At 42.4% G+C, this 21,842-nt stretch overlaps 1 protein-coding gene across 1 annotated transcript in view; it reads left to right on the plus strand.

Moving 5' to 3' along the window:
- Nucleotides 1-13,558: 13,558 nt before the first annotated feature.
- The window catches only part of rnd2 (Rho family GTPase 2), a 60,489-nt gene continuing 52,205 nt past the window's right edge, over nt 13,559-21,842 (plus strand). Inside the window, exons 1-2 of the mRNA XM_067968929.1 lie at nt 13,559-13,790; nt 14,364-14,451. Of these exons, the coding sequence (XP_067825030.1) occupies nt 13,650-13,790; nt 14,364-14,451 (229 nt within the window). The 5' untranslated portion in view covers nt 13,559-13,649. The remainder of the gene's footprint in view (nt 13,791-14,363; nt 14,452-21,842) is intronic.

Genomic DNA, 21,842 nt, shown 5'->3' on the forward strand with positions numbered 1-21,842 from the left:
GAGCAAGTACAGAGACAGGGAAAGGGGGGAGGGAAGGGAGGGGAGGAAAGAACAAAAGGGAAGATCTGTGATAGGGTAGAGGGCAGGAGTGATTAAATGACAAAAGGGATGATGGTGCAAGGCAAGGAAGGTGGTAATGGGACAGGTTAAGAAACAAAAGATTAATCAGGAATAGCTGTAAATGGCAGCAGCAGAACCATTACCAGCACTAGCTGACTGAAAAAATGGGAGCAGTGGTTATGATCTGAAGTTATTGAAATCAATGTTGAGTCCGGAAGGTTGTAAAGTGTCGAAACGAAAGATGAGGTGCTGTTCCTCGAGCTTATGTTGAGCTTCATTGGAACAGTGTAAGAGGTCGAGGACAGAGAGGTCAGTGTAGGAGTGGGACCGGGAATTAAAATGGCAAGCGACCGGTAGGTCAGGCTCACGCTTGCAGACAGAGCAGAGATGTTCAGCAAAGCGATCACCCGTCTGCGTTTGGTCTCCCCAATGTAGACGAGACCGCATTGTGTGTAGAGGAGACCGCATTGTGTGCAGCGGATACGGTATACTAAATTGAAAGAGCAGAAAAGACGTTCACACATTCCGATGTGACCAGGTGCTCCTAATTAACACACATGTACCAGTCTGAGCTGGGCTGCCAACACTGAACAATAAAAGACTGATTAATGTGGTCTTTGAGCAAGATAATGAGATGTTAGAACAGCACTGATATCAGAAAATATGTCTCCTTATTGTGATTCAAGCAGTTAGAAAAAAAGAGCGAAATGCGTAATTGGGGATCTGCTTTTTGTGAAACTAATTAAAATCTGGCAGTTATACTTTCTGACATGTGTCTGATCAGTTGAGTGATGCCTTTTGAAAGGGATCCATGTCATGGAATTGACCATCTTGATTGGTCCCTTAGTTATAATCTCTTTGCAATATTTTAAGATATTTAAGGTGACACATTGATCACCCGATTCAGAAGCCTTTTAGGAAGGTTAGAAGGTTTTCAAAGACTCAGAAAGTTTTTGGAAGTATTAGGTTTTGAGAGGATGTAAAGAGTTTCCGAAGCATGTCTTCAAAAAGCTGAGAAGGTGTTTCACATTAGATATGGGAAGATTAAGAAAAGTTTAAAAATTTTCTGAACATAAGTGAAAATCATTGGGTGTATTGAAATAGTTACATTATTAGCTTAAGTTTCTAAACATGGAGAGAAAGTATAGTATAAAAGCCACAGAGAACGATAGCATGGTTAGCAAAAGCTAGGAAGTGAAGAGGATGACTGACGACAGAAGGCAATGACCATGGACAACAACTTATCACAGGAGTTCTCCAAGATGAAGCCAGAACATCCCAGAGGATCGTAGAACTGTCTGATGCCACGGCAACCAGCCTACTCCAAGAGGAGAGGTTGATCTTATGGTCATGTCACAAAGGGATAATTTTAAGACTGGAAAATACTAGTGATATGTCAAATACAGACTGTAAACTTAAGTTTTCTAAGTCTGTATTACAATCTTGAATGCTGAATGCAACTTTGTTACACAATTACTGGGTGGCTATGGTGGTTGGCTGTGGGCTGACTGTGGACAGACTGTGGGCTGACTGTGGATGAGCTGTGGGCTGACTGTGGACAGGCTGTGGGCTGACTGTGGATGAGCTGTGGGCTGACTGTGGACAGACTGTGGGCTGACTGTGGATGGCCTGTAGACGGGCTGTGGGCTGACTGCCCTTCCTTGATGTATGGCTCAGTATCTCACCTGATAAACTCACTGGGACATCAGGGAAGCTGGGTTTCTGTATATTAATTGTATGGTGCGTTTTTGTACATCATGAGGTGGTATATTATCATTAAATATTTAACAGACACTATAGGCCAGTCAGTTTAACCTTGGTAGTGGGGAAACTTTTAGAAATGATAATCCGGGACAGAATTAGCAGTCAGCCAGCACGGATTTGTTAAACGCAAATCGTGTTTAACTAACTTAATAGAGTTTTTTGTTGAAGTAACAGATAGGGTAGATGAGGGCAATGCAGCTGACGTGGTATTATATGGACTTTCAAAAGGCGTTTGATAAAGTGCCACATGGTAGGCTTGTCATCAAGATTGCAGCCCATGGAATAAAGGGGGTAGTAGGAACATGGATACAGAATTGGCTAAGTGACAGGAAACAGAGAGTAGTGATGAACGGTTGTTTTTCAGACTGGAGGGAGGTGTACAGTAGTGTTCCCCAGGGTCGGTACTAGGACTATTGCTTTTCTTGATATATATTAAAGACTTGGACTTGGGTATACAGGGCACAATTTCAAAATTTGCAGATGACACAATGCTTGGAAGTGTAGTGAACAGTAAGGAGGATAGTGATAGACTTCAAGAGGATATAGACAGGCTGATGGCATGAGTGGACACATGGCAGATGAAATTTAACGCAGAAAAATGCGAATTGATACATTTCGTTAGGAAGAACAAGGAGAGGCAATATAAACTATAGGGCACAACTCTAAAAGGGGTACAGGAACAAAGAGATCTGGGGGTATATGTACACAAATTGTTGAAGGTGGCAGGGCAGGTTGAGAAAGCGGTTAAAAAAGCATGCGGGATCCTGGGCTTTATAAATAGAGGCATAGAGTACAAAAGTATGGAAGTCATGATGAACCTTTATAAAGCACTGGTTTGGCCACAACTGGAGTATTGTGTCCAGTTCTGGGCACCGCACTTTAGGAAAGATGTGAAGGCCTTAGGGAGGGTGCAGAGAGATTTTCTAGAGTGATTCCAGGGATGAGGGACTTTAGTTACGTAGATAGACTGGAGAAGCTGGGGTTGTTCTCCTTGGAACAGGGACGGTTGCGAGGAGATTTGATAGAGGTATTCAAAATCATGAAGGGTCTAGATAGAGTAGATAGAGAGAAACTGTTCCCATTGGCGGAAGGGTCAAGAACCAGAGGGCATATCATTAAGGTGATTGGCAAAAGAACCAAAGGTGATATGAGGAAAAACTTTTTTACACAGCGAGTGGTTGTGATCTGGAATGCACTGCCCGAGGGAGTGGTGAAGGCAGATTCAATCATGGCCTTCAAAAGGGAACTGGTTAAGTACTTGAAAGGAAAAAATTTGCAGGGCTACGGGGATAGGCGGGAGAGTGACTAGCTGGATTGCTCTTGCATAGAGCTGGCGTGGACTCGATGGGCTGAATGACCTCCTTCCGTGCTGTAACCTTTCTATGATTCTATGATTCACAGCATTCTTACTTCTATAATCGCCACTACCTTACTGGGCCACTCCCTTCCTGCCCATTCTTTCCTTTCCATGGACAGCTTCCCTTCTACTTATGGCATGGGAGCCATTTGAAGAAAACTGAACAATACATTGCACACGTGCAAGGACTGTATGTGTGTGATTGTGTGTGTGTGTTTGTGTGTGATTGTATGCGTATGTGTATGTGTGTTTGTATGCTTGTGTCTGTGTACTATGCTTGTGTCTACCTCGGGAGCCTCCTCTCGGCGCGAACAGACATCGACGATGAAATTCAACATCGACTCCAATGCGCCAGTGTAGCCTTCGGACGGCTGAGGGACAGAGTGTTCAAAGACCGAGACCTCAACTCCAGCATCAAGCTCATGGTCTACAGAGCAGCCGTGGTCCCCGCCCTCCTGTACGCATCAGAAACATGGACAATGTACAGCAGACACCTCAAATCCCTGGCGAGATATCACCAACGTTGCCTCCGCAAATTCCTGCAAATCCACTGGTGTACCAACGTGAGCGTTCTCTCCCAGGCTAACATCCCCAGTATCGAGACACTGGTCACACTCAACCAGCTGCGATGGGCGGGCCACATTGTCCGCATGCTGACACAAGATTCCCGAAACAAGTGCTCTACTCCGAGCTCCGCAATGGCAGGCGATCACTAGGAGGGCAGAGGAAACGCTAGAAGGACACTCTCAAAGCCTCCCTAAAAAATGCAACATCCCCACCGACACGTGGGAATCGCTTGCCCTAGAACGCCCAAACTGGAGAAGAAACATCCGTGAAGGCGCCAATCACCTCGAGCGTCACCGTGTGGAGCACGTGGACGCCGAGTGTAAGCAGCGGAAAGAGCACGTAGAATCCAGAGCGTCTCACCCACCTTATTAAACACTACCTGTCCCACCTGTGGCAGAGTCTGCGGCTCCAGGATTGGACTATTCAGCCACCGCAGAACCCACCCTCCTGGAGTGGAAGCAAGTCATCCTCGACCCTGAGGGACTGCCAAAGAAGAAAAGTGCCTTTGTATGTGTGAATGTATGTGCGTGTGTTTGTAAGCTTGTGTCTGTGAATCTTTGTGTGTGTATTTGTCTCTAGTGTATTTGTGTGTATGTCTGTTTCTGTGTGTCCCGTGTGTGTGTTTGTTTGTGTGGTGTGTGTGTATGCACAACCAGACAGTGCATCCACAGTGATACTTTTTTTGTTAAAACTTTAATGTTCTTTCACTGGTCCCTGCAGAACTAAGTAAAGGAAAAGAATAAAAAAGCAATGTACGGTTGTTAACCAGCCACGAGAGTAAATGAATGAGTTAGGAAGGCAGCAGGCCTGTCTCTAGGAGCATGAGATTTGACAGTGTAGTTTCTGCCCATTTTAAACAGGCAATGAACTCCCAAACTTCAGGTTGCTTTGATGATTTTGGCATCAATTTGATTTACTTTTCCCTTACTTGCTGTCATCAGCACCCAAATGGTACTCCCACTGCAGATAGAATCAGACAGTATGGAGCAAGTGAACACGAGGCCTGTGAGACAGTGCAGGACATGAATTTTCATGGGTCTTGAGATCTGCCATCGGGCCATCACGCTTATTGGTCCTCCAATGGGACCGGTTACACAATGTGAACAAAAAAAAGGGAGAATGACAGTCATAGGTCAGGTTCTCCATTTGAGTGCCCCATCCACAGCATCGAACTAAATGAAACTGAGAACAATGATTGAGATGGGGCATGGTGGTTAAGATCAGATTGTTTAGCATTCAAAAGGATGTTTGATTCAGCAAATTAGCATATGAATCTGACTGTCTTTTGGAATACTAAATGCAGTGCTGGATTCTTTAAACTGGCCTATTGTGTAAATGGACTAATGCACTCCTGCTGCTCTTGACTGTATGCCCTCGATGTGTATAATAGCTAACATTAGTTATGTGTCCGCTACCCATAGATTTTCAGTGGTCTTGAATCTGAGCTTTGAAGACCAACACAGAGGGCAGATTTATTTTATGCAAATATGATTCATCTTAATTAATTTGTTTTTTTTATTATGTTTTAGTCCAATGAATATAAAGAGAGTGAGCAAGCCTTTTAATGTTTCAAACAACAAAATGAAAAAATAACTGTGATCTTTGTGCAAATTAAGTTGAGAGATGTCAGTGGGAATAGGACATTTGCACTTTTATGCACCTGGTATAAACATTATGGGGTAAAGTGTCTGCTTTGGGTACAATTGGGAAATTGCGCCCAAAATGTACTCGAAATTGCGCTGGTTAGGTTACAGTTCAAGTTTCTGCTAAAGTTCATTTGCATAATCACAAACGTAAAATCTTCCAGTGCAATCGGGCAACGTAATAGAGCGTAATTGTTGCATTTTTTTCTTTCCATTAAAAAGTATTGCTTGATGTATTTATGAGTGGGAACCTAGTGCAGTTTTATGAAAACAGCTGAAAATGGGTTTATCAACAAAAATAAGCATTTTTAATAAGGGTGTCCAGTCCTCCACCTGTGAGTAAACTGATTTAAAATCACTGAAAATGACTTAAAAAACTATACTGAACCATTTAATAGTTTCATTGGTCTATACCAATCAGTTTCTTAGTAAATTAAATATTTTTTGATATGAAAAGCTTTTAGAACATACCTACTAGTGCCTGTGCGCCTAAGAAAATATGTTCTTATTAAGGGAATCAAGGAATATGGGGATCGAGTGGGAAAGTGGAGTTGAGTTAAAAGATCGGCCATGATCTTACTGAATGGTGGAGCAGGCTCGAGGGGCCGTATGGTCTACTCCTGCTCCTAATTCTTATGTTCTAAGAAAGTGAGCGCAATTTGAAGACCCTTCCTGAACCAGTGCAATCGGCGGAAACTCACAATACCATGGCCAGTTTTGTGGGCGGCGCCTGATCCGAGTGAATTGAATCTTGAACCAGTGTAAAAGATCGCGGAAAACACAAACATAAGTGGTTGTGGGCATAACTCACCTATGTTTAAAATTCCCCCGATCTTTTGCGCTGATTTGGCCGATTCCGTCTGGATTGCGCTGATATTACTGGCATAAATAAGCAGAAACTCCCGAAATGTGCACTCCCTCCAGTATACTGCTGAGTCTTATATGCATTGTGCCAACCTCAGAATAGCACCCTCTGCTGCACACATTGTTATTTTCTACATTAACTAGTCCTTCCTGCCCAAGTTGTGTCAAACTATGAGCAGTGTGGACTTCCATTGATAAGAATTGCTAAGACTAATATTAGAGTCATTAACAACAATTAGAGAAGTTTATCCTTTTTAATTAGGATAGATTAAAATTAAAATCCTAAATATGAAAGGCCGACACTCACATATTGCATCACTCCTATTTTAGACACAGACTTCTGTAATGTAAAGAACTTAAAATAAAGTTGTTTGGCCCGCTAAAGGGACAGTTAATTGAAAAAGACCAGTCTATTACAGTTTTTTGCAAAGTTACAAGTTTTCAATGGAAAAAAATCAGTATATCTGTGGTTTGAAACCTGAGAGCAATTTGAATTTTGACAAATGTGAGACTACCTCAAGAAGCTGGAGGCTTCTTCCACCACTCTAGCTTCATACTGGCTGCAGTGTTGTTGCAGCAAGTGCAAAATCATCTTTTAAATCTTTATTTTTAAAATTTGAAAAAAAACCAAGAAACTCACTTTCTATTTTTAATGTTAGAAAAGAGCCAACAAGACAGTCAAAATTTAATTGGCACCACAACAGAGGTGTGTGGAGTTCTGCCTCGGCTGAGTACAGAATGGTACAGAACTGGCAGCATAGCTTATTGCTGTTGGCTTCCACTAAGTGTCAGCTTGACTCTGTGGTTGCACTTGTCTCTGAGCCAAAAGGTTGCAGGTTTAAAACCCCACTCCAGCACATCATTTAGGCTGACACTTCAGTGCAGTGCTAAGGGAGAGCTGCATTGTCAGAGGTGCGGTCTTTTGGATGAGCGGTTAAAACAAGGCCTTGTATGTCTGTTTAGGTGAATGTAAAAGATCTATGGCACTATTTGAAGAAGAATGAGGATTCTCCCAGTAACCTGGCCAACATTCCTCCCTCAACCAACACCACCAAAAATCAGACTAACTGGTCATTTATCTCATTTGTTGTTTGTGGGATCTTGCTGTGTTGCAAATTGATTGCCATGTTTACCTACGAAAGCAACACTGTCTACACTTGTAAAAAGACCCATATTATAGCCAACTTTCAATCAATTATACTGGCAACAGATAATTTTGTAAGAAGACTCTGTTTTCCTTCATTCAAACAATACCTAGACTAGATTAACCTTTGGTTATAGAATCCAGTTGCAATTATGTAAATAAGTGAAGAATTGTATTAAGTAAATTGACATTAACAATCTGAAATTATTTTATCTCCACCCATTGTATTAACTCCTGTTCATTTTATTCATTATCTCTTGTTAATTGAGTACTTTGTTGTAGGCCAGATTTCATAGTTGACCATGTTACAGATCAAATTACACAAGTGAGTTTCTGGTCCATGTGCTGTGCAATTCAAATTATTTCAACAATTTGTCAAATTATACCAAATACACAGTAGCATAAAACTATTTACACTGTAGAAAATTTTCCATTAGAATCATAGAATTATAAAAGCACCAAGAGATTGTACATTGGAAAATTCCAGGTACTGTTTCACTGCATTTTGGAAGAGCAATGATTTCGGGGAACTGCACTGATCCCAAGAAGAGTATTACAGTGAAAATATAATTTTTGGTGGAATGGCTGAAATGTACTTTTCCTATTTGAATCCATTTCGTATCTTCACATGATTTAAAGCCAAGATCTGATAACTAGTTTTGGCCTAAAAACGAATGAGTTTAAAATAAATGCATTAACAATATTCTAATTTGGGCTTCTTTTCAAACTTTGAAATTGTGCTTACAGCAAAACAGCAGTTTTCCTAAGCCTGCGCAGATTGTCCCACTGCTAAATTAATATGCTTTGCACCCAGGTGCAATGCATACCAATTTCTACCCCAGTGTTATCAAACTAAGTTCCTCCCAAAAAATTATAACTCAGTAATATTTATTAGTGTCAGCTTGTCTCAGTGATGGTATTCTCAGTTCTGAGTCAAAAGATTGTGTGTTCTGGCTCCGCCCGAGGACTTGAGCACATAAATCTAGGCTGACACTTCAGTGCAGTACCAAGGGAGTGCTGCATTATCTGAGGTGTCGTCTTTCTGATGAGACATTAAATCAATATAAAGGAACCCACGGCACTATTTGAAGAAGAGCAGGAAGTTCTCTTTGTGTCTCGACAAACATTCATTCCTCAACCAACATCTCCAGAAGCAGATTGGGCCAATTTTCCTGGCCCGAGTAATTGGGAGCTGAGAGTTCTGTGGGTGCAAAGGCTAGGAAAAAGGGAGGGAGAACCTTCAATGGTGCCTCGGGATTTCTAGGACTTTCCTGTAGAGATGGATACCGTATGAACCATGTAAACGAGGCAGGAAGTAGTGTGCCTGGCTTGCTGCTTATATTTCCGTCCAATATAGCTTTCTGGGTGCCCAAAAAAATCTGGTGCTGTGGCCTGCCCCGACTTTAGGGGTCCCAGGGGCAGGGTGAAGATCTACAGGTAAGGCACCTCTAATTATTTTATACCTCCCCCAGAAGTTTGGACCTCAATCTGGACCCTCTGGCTATTTATTTGCAATTGGCTGCCAGAAGGTCCCGATCATCAAGGCCAAAGAGGCCTGCAACTGCTCCTGATTTTCCTGCTTCTACAATCCGTGCTAAACCCTGCCAGAGGGCAGGCTATTGAATCCAGATGCTCCCAGGGCTGGATAGGTGCAGCACACTTCGGGTGCACTGCTCCTGTTTAGCATCCGGGCAGAAGAGACCCAGGAAGATCAGCCCTGTTATCTAGTTACTTATTTTGTGAAAACCTGCTGCACATTAACTGCACTTCAAAATTAATTCATTGGCTGCAAAGGGCATCCTAATAATGTAAGAAGTACAATCCAAATACAACTCTTTTTTTTCTTTTGTTATTTATTTTCAGCTAGAAACTGATTTCAAGAAAATATTCTGTAGGGGATTGTTATGCCAGAGAAATACTTTACATGTCTCCAACTTTTGTGGTATCATTACAGCACATAGAATCATAGAAAATTTATGACACGGAAGGAGGCCATTCGGCCCATCGTGTCCGTGCCAGCCAAAAATGAGCCACCCAGCCCAATCCCACTTTCCAGCACTTGGTCCATAGCCTTATAGGTCACGACACTTCAGGTGCACATCCAAGTACTTTTTAAATGAGTTGAGGGTTTCTGCCTCTACCACCCTTTCAGGCAGTGAGTTCCAGACCCCCACCACCTCTGGGTGGCATTAAAGAACAGATGGAGCGCTGCCAGCTACACATTGTAAATGGATCTGTAAAGGATCTAATCAAACTACAAACTTTACAAACAAACTATATTCAGATCAGATAGAGAGCTCAAGGAATCAGTTTACTAGTTCTTCTGTTGGCTCATTGGGTAAGTGCATAATATATTACTAAACTACGCAAATCCTAGCATGTACTGACAAAGCCGATCTCAATCAGAGTAGTCAAGAGCAAAATATTGCGGATGCTGGAAATCTGAAATAAAAACAGAAAATTCTTGAGAAGCTCAGCAAGTCAGGCAGCATCTGTGGAGAACTGCCGAAAGGTCTTCGACCTGAAACGTTAACTCTGTTTCTTTCTCCACAGATGCTGCCTGACTTGCTGAGCTTTTCCAGCATTTTCTGTTTTTATTTCAGTCAGAGTAGTGGTGCATTATCTCATTGCCCTCAAGCAAGGAAACAAAAAAAAAAATCAGCCAGGCTACCTGTTCCTGATCGCTATCGAATGAACCCTATTGGGAAGTGTGTGGCCATCAGTGAGCACAGGACCAGATTCAGCAGTGATGCACCCGTGGTAGACTAGCTTGCCAATTCTCACTGCTGAGACTCACACATGAAGAGTGACCTTTCGGATAAGGTGTAAGAGGCAGCTGCCACCAGTGGACTAACACCCCAGTATGAGTCACTACCTTCAGGAGAAATGGAGAGAAAAACGGAAAAATAAAGTGGCTTCCAAGAACAAAATAAATTGTTAATCAGAGTTGAACTCTGGAGGTTCTTGTAAAAGTGAAGTATGTAGTTAGTGTATGAGGTACTACAATTTACAAAACTGACATATGGATGTTACACCACCTGGGCCCAAACACTTTTTTAACATCTTTTATTTTCTTTTTCGTTTTTACATACCAGTCCTGAGATATGGCAGATATTACATTCAGTTCACTGATTTAATTTACAATTTTGCATTATCTTTGTTCCAAACACCATCTTTTGCAGCATTTCATTTTTTGGCATTTCCATTTACAATTGTCAGTTTCATTTACAGTTTTTTTGTCAGCATCAAGAACATAAGAAACAGAAGCAGGAGTAAGCCATATGGCCCCTCGAGCCTGCTCCTCCATTCAATAAGATCATGGCTGATCTTCTACCGCAACTCCATTTTCCCGCCCTATCCCCATATCCCTTGATTCCCTGAGTGTCCAAATATCTATTGATCTCAGTCTTGAATATGCTCAATATGCTGAGCATCTTAACGTTTTTTATACTACCCAGTTTATCTTCACCATTGCTGGTGTAACATAGAAGAAACAGCAGCCGTCTCTTATTCTCCTTGTTGTCAAGTTACTGATTAACCATGCCTAACAGAGAGATGTCCTGTCTTCTGCTTCTTTTTAAAGTTGCTTTTGCTCTAGGATTCTGGGTCGTTTGTCTGGTTGTTTCTGCTCTTGTTGGTCTTCTTCCCCTGTCTTATCTTACTATACATTCTCCTTCAATTCTTGGCTACCTACCTCCCATAGTCTTCTTTAGGCCTTTGCACTTCCCCTTACCTTTCTCTTCATTCCTGCTTTCCCAAAAAATTTGCACCTTAGCCCCTGACTCCATTCCTCTCCCTGGCTGCTTGCTCAGACGGAACCCTGTGGTGCACAGTATCGTTGTCATGTTTGAAGCTGATTTGAGCTTCAAAGCCCACACCAAGTGGCCATCACCAAGACCACATATTTCCACCTTCGCAACATCGCTCACCTCCCTGTTTACCTCATCCAAATGCTGATGAAAATCTTATTCATGCCTTTATCACCTCCAGACCCAATTAGTTCAATGTCCTCCTTGCCATCGCCCTTCGCTCTTCTGACTCTGACCTCCTTTGCATCCTCCCCTCCCTCTACTCCACCCTCAGCCAGAGCCTTCAGCTGTCTTGACCCTACACATTGGAATTCTCTCCATAAACCTCTCTTCATGACTATCTCGCTCTCCTCCCTCAAACCCTACATCTTGATCAGAGTGGGAGTGGGACGGAGAATTAAAATAGCAAGGGACCAGAAGTCAGGGTCATGCTTAAGGACTGAACGGAGGTGTTCAGCAAAGCGATCACCCAATCTGCGTTTGGTCTCCCCAGTGTAGAGGAGACTGCATCGTGAGCAGTGAATACAGTACACTAAATTGAAAAAAGCTCAAGTAAATCGCTGTTTCACCTAGAAGGAGTGCTTGGGGCCCTGGATGGTGGGAAGGGAGGAGGTGAAAGGGTAGGTGTTGCATCTCCTGTACTAGCACGGGAAGATGCTGTGGGAAGGGAAGCGGGTGTTGTGGGTGATGGAAGAGTGGACCAGGGTGTCGCAAAAGGAACTGTCCCTTCGGAATGCTGAAAGGGGAGGAGAGGGGAGATGTGTTAGGTGGTGGCATCGCGCTGGAGGTGGCGGAAATGGTGGAGGATGATATGTTGAATGTGGAGGCTGGTGGTGGAAGGTGAGGACAAGGGGGACCCTATCGTGGTTCTGGGAGGGAGGGGAAGGGGTGAGAGCAGAAGTACAGGAAATGGGATGGACACGGTCAAGGGCCCTATCAACTACAGTGGCGAGGAATCCTTGGTTGAGAAAAAAGGAAGACATATCGGAAGCACTGGTGTAGAAGGTGGCATCATCAAAACAGATGTGACGGAGATGGAGAAACTGGGAGAAGGGAATAGAGTCCTCACAGGAAGCAGGGTGGGAGGAAGTGCAATCAAGGTAGCTGTGAGAGTCAGTGGGCTTATAGTAGATATTGGTTGACAGCCTATCCCCAGAAATGGAGATAGAGAAGTCAAGGAAGGGAAGGATCAGAGATGGACCATGTGAAGGTGAGGGAAGGGTGGAAATTGGAAGCAAAGTTGGTGAAATTTTCCAGTTCAGGGCAAGAGCAGGAAACGGCATCGATACAATCATCAATATCCCGTAAAAAGAGGTGAGGAAGGAGATCTGAGTAGGACCGGAACAAAGAATGTTCCACGTATCCCACAAAAAGGTAGGCATAGCTAGGACTCATACGGGTTCCCATAGCAACACCTTTATTTGGAGGAAGTGAGTGGATTTAAAGGAGAAGTTGTTCAACGTAGGAACAAGTTCAACCAGGCGGAGGAGGGTGGTTGTGGATGGGGACTGGTTGGGCCTCCGTTCAAGGAAGAAGCGGAAGGCCTGCAGGCTGTCCTGGTGGGGGATGGAGGTGTAGAGGGACTGGACATCCATGGTGAGAAGGGGACGGTTAGGGACGGGAAACTGGAAACTGTTGAAGCGCGGAGGGTGTCGGAAGAGTCGCAGATGTAGGTCGGAAGAGACTGGACAAGGGGAGAAAAAAGAGTCGAGATAGGAAGAAATAAGTTCCGTGGGGCACGAACAGGTTGAAACGATGGGTCTACCCTGGCATGTTCTCACAGCACTGGCACTGAGATTGGGCGATCAGTACTGAGGGGGAATCGGTAGATGCAAACCCACATTCCACCACTCTGTGGCACTGCATGTTGGTGCTGAACCACTTGGTGGTTTCACAAATTATGGTTCTTTTTTGTATGTGTCTATATGGTAGGAGTATCAAATGATGTAATCTATTTTTATTTCACATGTACATGTTTTATATGTGCGTTTTCTTCAAAAGAGTTTAAATGTCATTAAAAAAAATGACAGCCAAACTGTTCCATTCCATTCCTATAAAATCCAGCCCAGGTTTTCTTTTTAATGCCACGATCTCTCCTGGCATCGAAAGCAACGTTCTCGTCTCATCAAAATTACCACTTTACAGGCTGTCTTTGACACTTTTGTGCAAAGTTGGGAGACTTGATTCAATTTGACTTAATCCACTCATTTTTAATTTAATTATTTCCCAACTGATGGCCACGCCCAGGTACCGCCCATATTTGCATATCTCTGGGACCGTTGCACTGATTGGTGATTCTAGCCTCAATGAGGCGCTCCCGGCTCATAGTCTACAGCCCTGAGAAAGCAAGGCAATCGGATTGAAGGAGGGAAGTAAAGGGAAGAACAGCAAAGGGAGCTCTTATACCGCAGTCTGGATTACTGGTTGAAAGCAATTTGTAAATGAAAGAAGGGACTAGCCATCAGGACCAGAATTTAGCCATGGAGAGTCAAATCGCTCGTTGTAAGATTGTTGTAGTTGGGGATGCACAATGTGGAAAAACTACTTTATTACACGTATTTGCTAAGGATTGTTATCCAGAGGTAAATATTTTATAATTCTTCACCCGAAGTGATCTAAAATTTGAATTAATTGAATATTGAGTAACTAGCACAATCTTACTAAGAATTCGTGTTCACATTATACTAGGAAGAAATGAAACAAAATAGAAGTTTTTGTATTAAGTTTTGTCCCAAATCAGTAGTTATTTAACTAATTACAGTACTACGAAATGTCATATACTGCAACATTTCATTCTAAATATAATACATTCTTCGATTTTAAATCGTCAACGATATTTGCATTAAAATAACTTCGAAACCAACACTGTTTGGGTTGCGAAAGAGTAAAAAGTATGAAAGTTTACATTGTTTCTAGATTGAAATATCTCCGTGTGTGTGTGTGTTTTCGGAATGGTGATCTTCCAATTTCTTAGCCCTCTATGGTAAGTTTTTAAAAAAATACACGAACAAGTTGTCAAATTTAAAGTCTAATTTTCATAATAAATTAATTTGCTACTTGCATCTAATTGTTAAATATTATCTCTTTTTTCTAAAAAAAAATTAATATTCTAAAATCCCGATCTTTAATATCACGTTGTTTGCCTATCATTCTAGAATTATGTCCCCACTGTGTTTGAGAACTACACGGCGAGTTTCGAAATCGACAAGCAAAGAATCGAACTGAACATGTGGGACACTTCAGGTAAGTGAAATTAGTTGTTTTTTTGAATAACCGTTTGGTTAAAACGATTCGTGTCCCTGCAGCCCAGTGCCCCATGTATGTCCCTGTAGCCCAGTGCCCCATGTATGTCCCTGTAGCCCAGAGCCCCTGTATGTCCCTGTAGCCCGGTGCCCCTGTATGTCCCTGTAGCCCGGTGCCCCTGTATGTCCCTGTAGCCCGGTGCCCCTGTATGTCCCTGTAGCCCGGTGCCCCTGTATGTCCCTGTAGCCCAGAGCCCCTGTATGTCCCTGTAGCCCGGTGCCCCTGTATGTCCCTGTAGCCCGGTGCCCCTGTATGTCCCTGTAGCCCGGTGCCCCTGTATGTCCCTGTAGCCCGGTGCCCCTGTATGTCCCTGTAGCCCGGTGCCCCTGTATGTCCCTGTAGCCCGGTGCCCCTGTATGTCCCTGTAGCCCGGTGCCCCTGTATGTCCCTGTAGCCCGGTGCCCCTGTATGTCCCTGTAGCCCGGTGCCCCTGTATGTCCCTGTAGCCCGGTGCCCCTGTATGTCCCTGTAGCCCAGTGCCCCTGTATGTCCCTGTAGCCCAGTGCCCCTGTATGTCCCTGTAGCCCAGTGCCCCTGTATGTCCCTGTAGCCCAGTGCCCCTGTATGTCCCTGTAGCCCAGTGCCCCTGTATGTCCCTGTAGCCCAGAGCCCCTGTATGTCCCTGTAACCCAGTGTCGCTGTCCTGCTGATGCAGTGATGCCCGGCTACTGAGTGACACGAGGACCCCCTGCCGCCCGAAAACAGCCCGCTTATATCCCGCGTTCACTAAACTAAGGCAATAGCCGATCTGTGCGCCACTGCGCAAAATCAGTGCAATCCTTGGATCCATCCAATTTGTCACCACGGTATCTGCTGCCGCCAATCTGCACACTCTTCACTCACACTAACTGGTTCCTGTCAGTGAAATATAGCGTCATTTGCTGCAAACCAAAGTGCCGTGCATTCTTGTTTTTGACGATATTCAGTAGAATTACATTTCCTGTCACAGCCACCGAAGAACCAGACAAACGCACTGCAGTTACAAGCTCAGCCTGGTCGCTTTTGGAGTGAAATGTGTGCTAACATTTTATTAATTTGCTTAAGTCGATTGTGATTTACATTGACCTGCATCCAACAGTTGGGCAGATTGAAATTAAAGTGTCAATGTAAATGGTTAATAAATGTCATAATACACCAGCACTGACAACCAGAAGGGACATCATTCAATTAATTTAGACCAAAAAAAAACTTGGAGAATTTTGGAAAGAGATGACCAAGTAGAAAGTAACAACAACATACAAGCAACAAGTCCTACAGGTTGCTTCAGTTGTGTAGACGCCTGCAGTGTTTGTGGTGTCCCTCCTGACAGGCCCTTGTTGGTCTGTTCGGTTCCACCAGCCGCTGATCTTTGCCAAAATGGGACTTGGAAGAAACCTGCCACGCCATGCACAGCGCTGAAACGGCTCCTTCATTTTTAACCAAGAGCAAGGGAGGAGGAAGATAAAAGACCGAGACCTTTTGACACATCCCTAAAGAAACTTATTTAGAGAGGGGACAGCCTTTATGAAAACCTGTTCAGCAAACCTTTCCTGTGTGATCCAGTAACAAATCCTATATGTGTTGTCATTGCAACAAAGGTCCCACACGTCTCTTTTGCCTCCCCAAACAAAAGGTTTGCCAAACCCTTTTCGTGAAAACTTACAGGAAAAATGTAATTACTTTTTTTTTAGCTACAAAACATTAAGCCCTGGGGCACTAAGAAGATTTCAGTTGTATATTGTAGCGCCAGTAGTGCGACCTATCTAACTCCCAGGCCTTTTCTAATACCATTTCCACAACATTCACCTGAGGAAGGAGGAAGCCTCCGAAAGCTTGTGAAATTTAAAATAAATTTGTTGGACTATAACTTGGTGTTGTAAAATTGTTTACAATTTTCTAATACTGCTCTGAAACTAGCCACTAGGAGGAGTTCGAGTGACTGTGAGGAACTTTTGTTCTCTGCCTGTCTCCCCACCCAGTGCCCTCCCCATGACAGCATGGGGCGGAATGGCTGAGATCAGCACTGTCTATGGAAAGTACACTTCGTGCTTTCCCTTTGTAACTTAATCTAGCCTGCTACTATGTGGAAACATTTCAGAACAGTACCTGTGGCATTTAAAAAAAAATGTCTTCTGGGATTGTGGGCAGCACTGGTAAGGCTACATTTCAAGTTGCCCTGAGAAGGTGGTGGTGGGCATTTAATAGAACTTTGAATACATCTGACTGGCCAGCACTGATTTGGACAGTGGAGCCATTTTAGTGCCAAAACATTATATCTCTTCCTATTATTATATCAATTATATTCTGCCTGTTTGTTTACATCCTCAAAATCAGTACTGTGCAGGAGCTTTGTTGGTAGTAGTTATCTTTTAAACCACAGAAATATTTTTTAAAAATGTATTTGTGCTCTGAAAATATAATACGGGCCTCAGAAAAGGCCATTCAGGCTGTTCAGTTTGCCCTGTCATTCAGCAGCTATTTCAGGGCCCAATCTGAACCATATCCCTCTACCCCATGCTGAGGTAGACAGTGAGTTTGATTTGATTATAAAGTGTCCATCTTGGATGTTGATTCAAATGTCCAACCAGATCACTTTATCTTAAGATGAATATGTGGAGGCAATCTGATGGATTGGTCATATATTCACAACATTATTATTAAATGGGCCACATTGTTTATCTTTAACTTCACAAGTGTTTTTTTAAGTATGATGTTGAAACGCAAGAGATAAAACGTGTATATTTATTATTATAATGTTGTTATTCACTTGGTCCTGCTGCCCTCTGTGGCTCTCGGCTCAGTGACCAATACATTAGTGAGCCAAATCTTGTCAGTCACTGTACTGCACAATGTTATGGAAATAGGAGCAGGCTGCATTGGGGATGAGAACCTACAGCTGCGGTTTCCCACACGAGAGTAAAATAAAAAAGGTGGCACTGGCAGAAGAGCTGGAATGTCTCCTTTCCCAACTGGGAAACAAAATCCTCCCTCCACGAATTCTGGAGCTGGGTGTCACCTAAACACTATTTATTGATTGATCTCATCTTTTCCCCCTAATGTTTTCAACCTTGAGGATGCCTTGCATTGTGGGCCTTGGTGCTTCACCTTGGATTCTCAGTAAAAGATGGATAAAAATAAAAGGCAAATTTTTCTAAATGTAGGGGGGAGAAAACATTTAATTTTGTATGTTGGTGGTGGAGTCAGTAGGTTCCTATAGTGAAAACCTCATTCCTTACAGATTGCTGTCGATCCTTTTTTTTAAATTATAATTGTAATCTGCGTTTATATTAAGGGGTAATAGCACTTTTATTCAGGATGATCTAGTAAATGCTTTTTGCCTCTAGTGCCTGCTATTTAGCGCATCTCCTTATAAAAAGAGACCTGTAATCAGTGCTATGGAACAGGAATTAGGACCCAGCGGAGGTCTCTTCCAGTCTAGCAGCTCCCTGCTGTCCCTTTCAGTCCTCTTTCCCATGAGGTGTATTGTCTGAAGCTACAATAAGCCTTTCCAATGCTGAATTCCTGCATCAATAGCCTTAAGAGAGCTTGAAACCATTGCTTTCGCCCGTGAGGATCATCTTTCACGTTTAAAGTGGCCCGATATGTATTGCATTGAAAGCAAAGGCTGCACTTTCCATGTTTTGCTACTCTGGGGATTTTTGTTTTCAGGAAATATGAACTGCAAGGATTTGTATTGATTTACTCAGATTCAATGACCATAAAATCTGTTAGACCATAAGAGGGGAAATACTATATTACCCATGCATGTTTAATAGGGCGAGTTAGGGCAGTTGTAATTGATTTATAAAACAAGGTTCTAATTAAATTTAATAGATTTATAAAGGAATGCTACATTCTTTTTTTCAATAGGAGCCTTCAGTTAAACCAATTACAGCTAGGTGTTGTACCTGTTCCTGCCACAGTCAGTGTTTGGTGCCACTTACCAGTGAGTGACGTGTCATTCACTTTCAGAGCATTTCTTGTAAAAAGTCAAGTCATTCAAGTAATAATGTGATTAACTTTTTAAAGAGAAATAATCAGAATCAAGTAATTCTAGCTATTCACTTCAGGCTACAATACAGTTTTATTTCCCGGAATTTAAAAAAAATCTGTAATACAAGCAGAAAATGCTGGAAATACACAGCTGGTTGGTGGACATCTGAAAAGAGATAATAAAGTGGGTCAGATCTGACCAAGGATCTGTATCCTATATCCTGAGCTGTCTTTTCTCTTTTCAGATATATTTCAGAGTATTTTCTATTTTTATTGCACTTTTATTTTGTGGTAGTTTTCAATAAAGCACTTTGAAAACCTCAGGCAATGGTCTTTATATTAAATACAATAAACACTGTATGAATGAGCTATTATGTGCTTCACCACATACCATTCAAAATTACTTTGATACATTTATTGTTATACATAGTGTGCCTGTTATTTGTAATGGCTTTTTGTGTAATGTAATCTTACAAAATCATTTTTTGATTCTCTATGCATCAGAGTGAATTAAACCCACCTTCACAATTCAGTAATACCATTTTTTTTAAAGCCAAGCAAAACAAGTTGAACTAAAGATGCGGTATTGTAAGTTCAAAGTTCCAAGAGGGAATTTGGTAGAAAGTGAGCTGTGCCATTTTGTAAAATGGGAAGATAATTGAACGTGTTTTCCTCTTTTTGTAAACAAGCAGACTATTTTGGCGAGGGCCTTTGCCCCTCACACAAGTCTATAGTGTGGGAACCTGTGGTTTCAGATAACAAATTTCCTCCCCCTTCAGCAAGAGTACTTAAGGAATGTTGATGAGATTTGGTACATGAATAGACTAGGGCTTAATTCTGACCTCTTGCTGGTTCCCAGAGCCATAGGCACCCAGTGTTGATGAGAACATGCATTGACCGAGGATGCTGATAAACACAACTTCCATTTTAGTTGCATTTCTCCTAACCTGTGTTCTCATTTAATTTAAAAGAACTTTTAAATCCATAATCATATTGTAACTAATTGATATTATTAGAGTTAAACTTGAAAAGGGTTTGCAAGAGGAAAATGCATTTTGAACTGCAATAACTATCTGGGCACTGGATTAGCTATATCAATTTTACTAATTCCTGTTTCTCATCATAAAATTAATGCAATTTTTTTGTAAAGTTTCTCATGTTAAGTCAGAATTCAAAATGCAGCAAGCTTTGAATAAACTGAACAACTGAAATCCTGTAGTTTTTTTAGTATAATGCTGAAAAGTTGTCTTGGTTTGTCAAAGAGCTGATGTTAATCAAATACTAGTTCAGTTTGCAACATTAAATCTGTTTGTGTTTAAGAGAGGGAAACAAGACCAGACGGTCCTGTGTTTGATTCCTGGCCTGTGCACTTAGCTGGTCTCAGCCAGGGTCACACAAGGGGAATTGCAATTAGCCGTAGCATCTCTGAATTAGGGGAAATTCAGGGCTCTTTCTCCTAACACGATGCAGTAATCGTACTGGAAAGTGTATGGATGTCAGGTGAGGACAAGATTGGACTTTGTGATGTCGTACAGTTGAATAGCCTGCAAATACTAACGCTGTAGGCTTACGCGTGCAGAATGTTCACTTGAACAAAGTACTAGTGAGCTACCAGATCCTATGGCTCTTAGCATAACTCATCACTTACAGGAGAGGAGAAAAAGGAAGAAACAAATTCTGCACCAAAACATTGAACAAAATTATTTCAGAATCTGGACATTTAAAAATACTACATTTATAACCTTGCTGCTTATCCCCCACTTCTTTAAACCACTTCTCCTTCTTTCCCTCTCTGCTACCCCCTTTACCCCTCTCTTTCCTCTCCTAATCAAAGGCAGGATGTGACTTATGGTGTCCCACAGGGACCTGTGTTGGGGCCTCAACCATTCACTGTATTTATTAACGACTTGGACGATGGGATAGAGAGCCAAGTTTGTCGATGGCACAAAGATTGATAGCATTGTAAGCAGTGTAGATGGAAGCATAAAATTACAGAGGGATATTAATAGATTAAGTGAATGGGCAAAACTGTGGCAAATTGATTTCAATGTAGGTAAGTGTGAGGTCATCCACTTTGGACCTAAAAAGGATGGATCAGATAACTTTCTAAATGGTGAAAAGCTCAAAACAGTGGAGATCCAAAGAGACTTAGGGGTCCATGTACATAGATCATTAAAATGACAAGGACAGGTACAGAAAATAATCAAAAAGGCTAATGGAATGCTGGCCTTTATATCTAGAGGACTAGAATACAAGGGGGCAGAAGTTATGCTACATCTATACAAAGCCCTGGTTAGACCACACCCGGAGTACTGTGTTCAGTTCTGGCACTGCACCTTAGGAAGGATATATTGGCTTTGGAGGGAGTGCAATGTAGATTTACTCGAATGATACTTGGATTCCAAGGGTTAAATTACGAGGAGAAATTACACAAACTAGGGTTGTATTCCCTTGAATTTAGAACATTAAGGGGTGATTTGATTGAACTTTCAAGATATTAAGGGGAACTGATAGGGTAGATAGAGAGAAATTATTTCCGTCGGTTGGGGAGCCTGGGACTAGGGGACATAGCCTAAAAATTAGAGCCAGGACTTTCAGAAGTGAAGTTAGGAAACACTCTACACGCAAAGGGTGGTAGAAATTTGGAACTCTCTTCCGCAAATGGCAGTTGATACTAGCTCGATTGTTAATTTTAAATCTGAGTTTGATAGATTTTTGTTAACCCCAAAGGTATTAGGGGATCATGGAATCATAGAAATTTATGGCACAGAAGGAGGTCATTCAGCCCATCATGTCCGTGCCGGCCGAAAAAGAGCTATCCAGCCTAATCCCACTTTCCAGCTCTTGACCTGTAGCCTTGTAGGTTATGGCACTGCAAGTCCATATCCAAGTTCTTTTTAAATGTGATGAGGGTTTCATCCTCTACCACCCTTTCAGGCAGTGAGTTCCAGACCCCCACCACCCTCTGGGTGAAAAAATTCTCCTCAACTCCCCTCTAATCCTTCTACCAATTACTTTAAATATAATCCCCCTGGTTATTGACCTCTCTGCTAAGGAAAATAGGTCCTTCCTATCCACTCTATCTAGGCCCCTCATAATTTTATACACCTCAATTAAATCTCCCCTCAGCCTCCTTTGTTCCAAAGAAAACAACCCCAGCCTTTCCAATCTTTCCTCATAGCTAAAATTCTCCAGTCCAGGCAACATCCTTGTAAATCTCCTTTGTACCCTCTCTAGTGCAATCACATCCTTCCTATAATGTGGTGACCAGAACTGTAGGCAGTACTCAAGCTGTGGCCTAACTAGTGTTTTATATAGTTCTAGCATAACCTCCCCGCTCTTATATTCTATGCCTCGGC

Source organism: Heptranchias perlo, chromosome 30, assembly GCF_035084215.1.
Source record: "Heptranchias perlo isolate sHepPer1 chromosome 30, sHepPer1.hap1, whole genome shotgun sequence".
NCBI lineage: Eukaryota > Metazoa > Chordata > Chondrichthyes > Hexanchiformes > Hexanchidae > Heptranchias > Heptranchias perlo.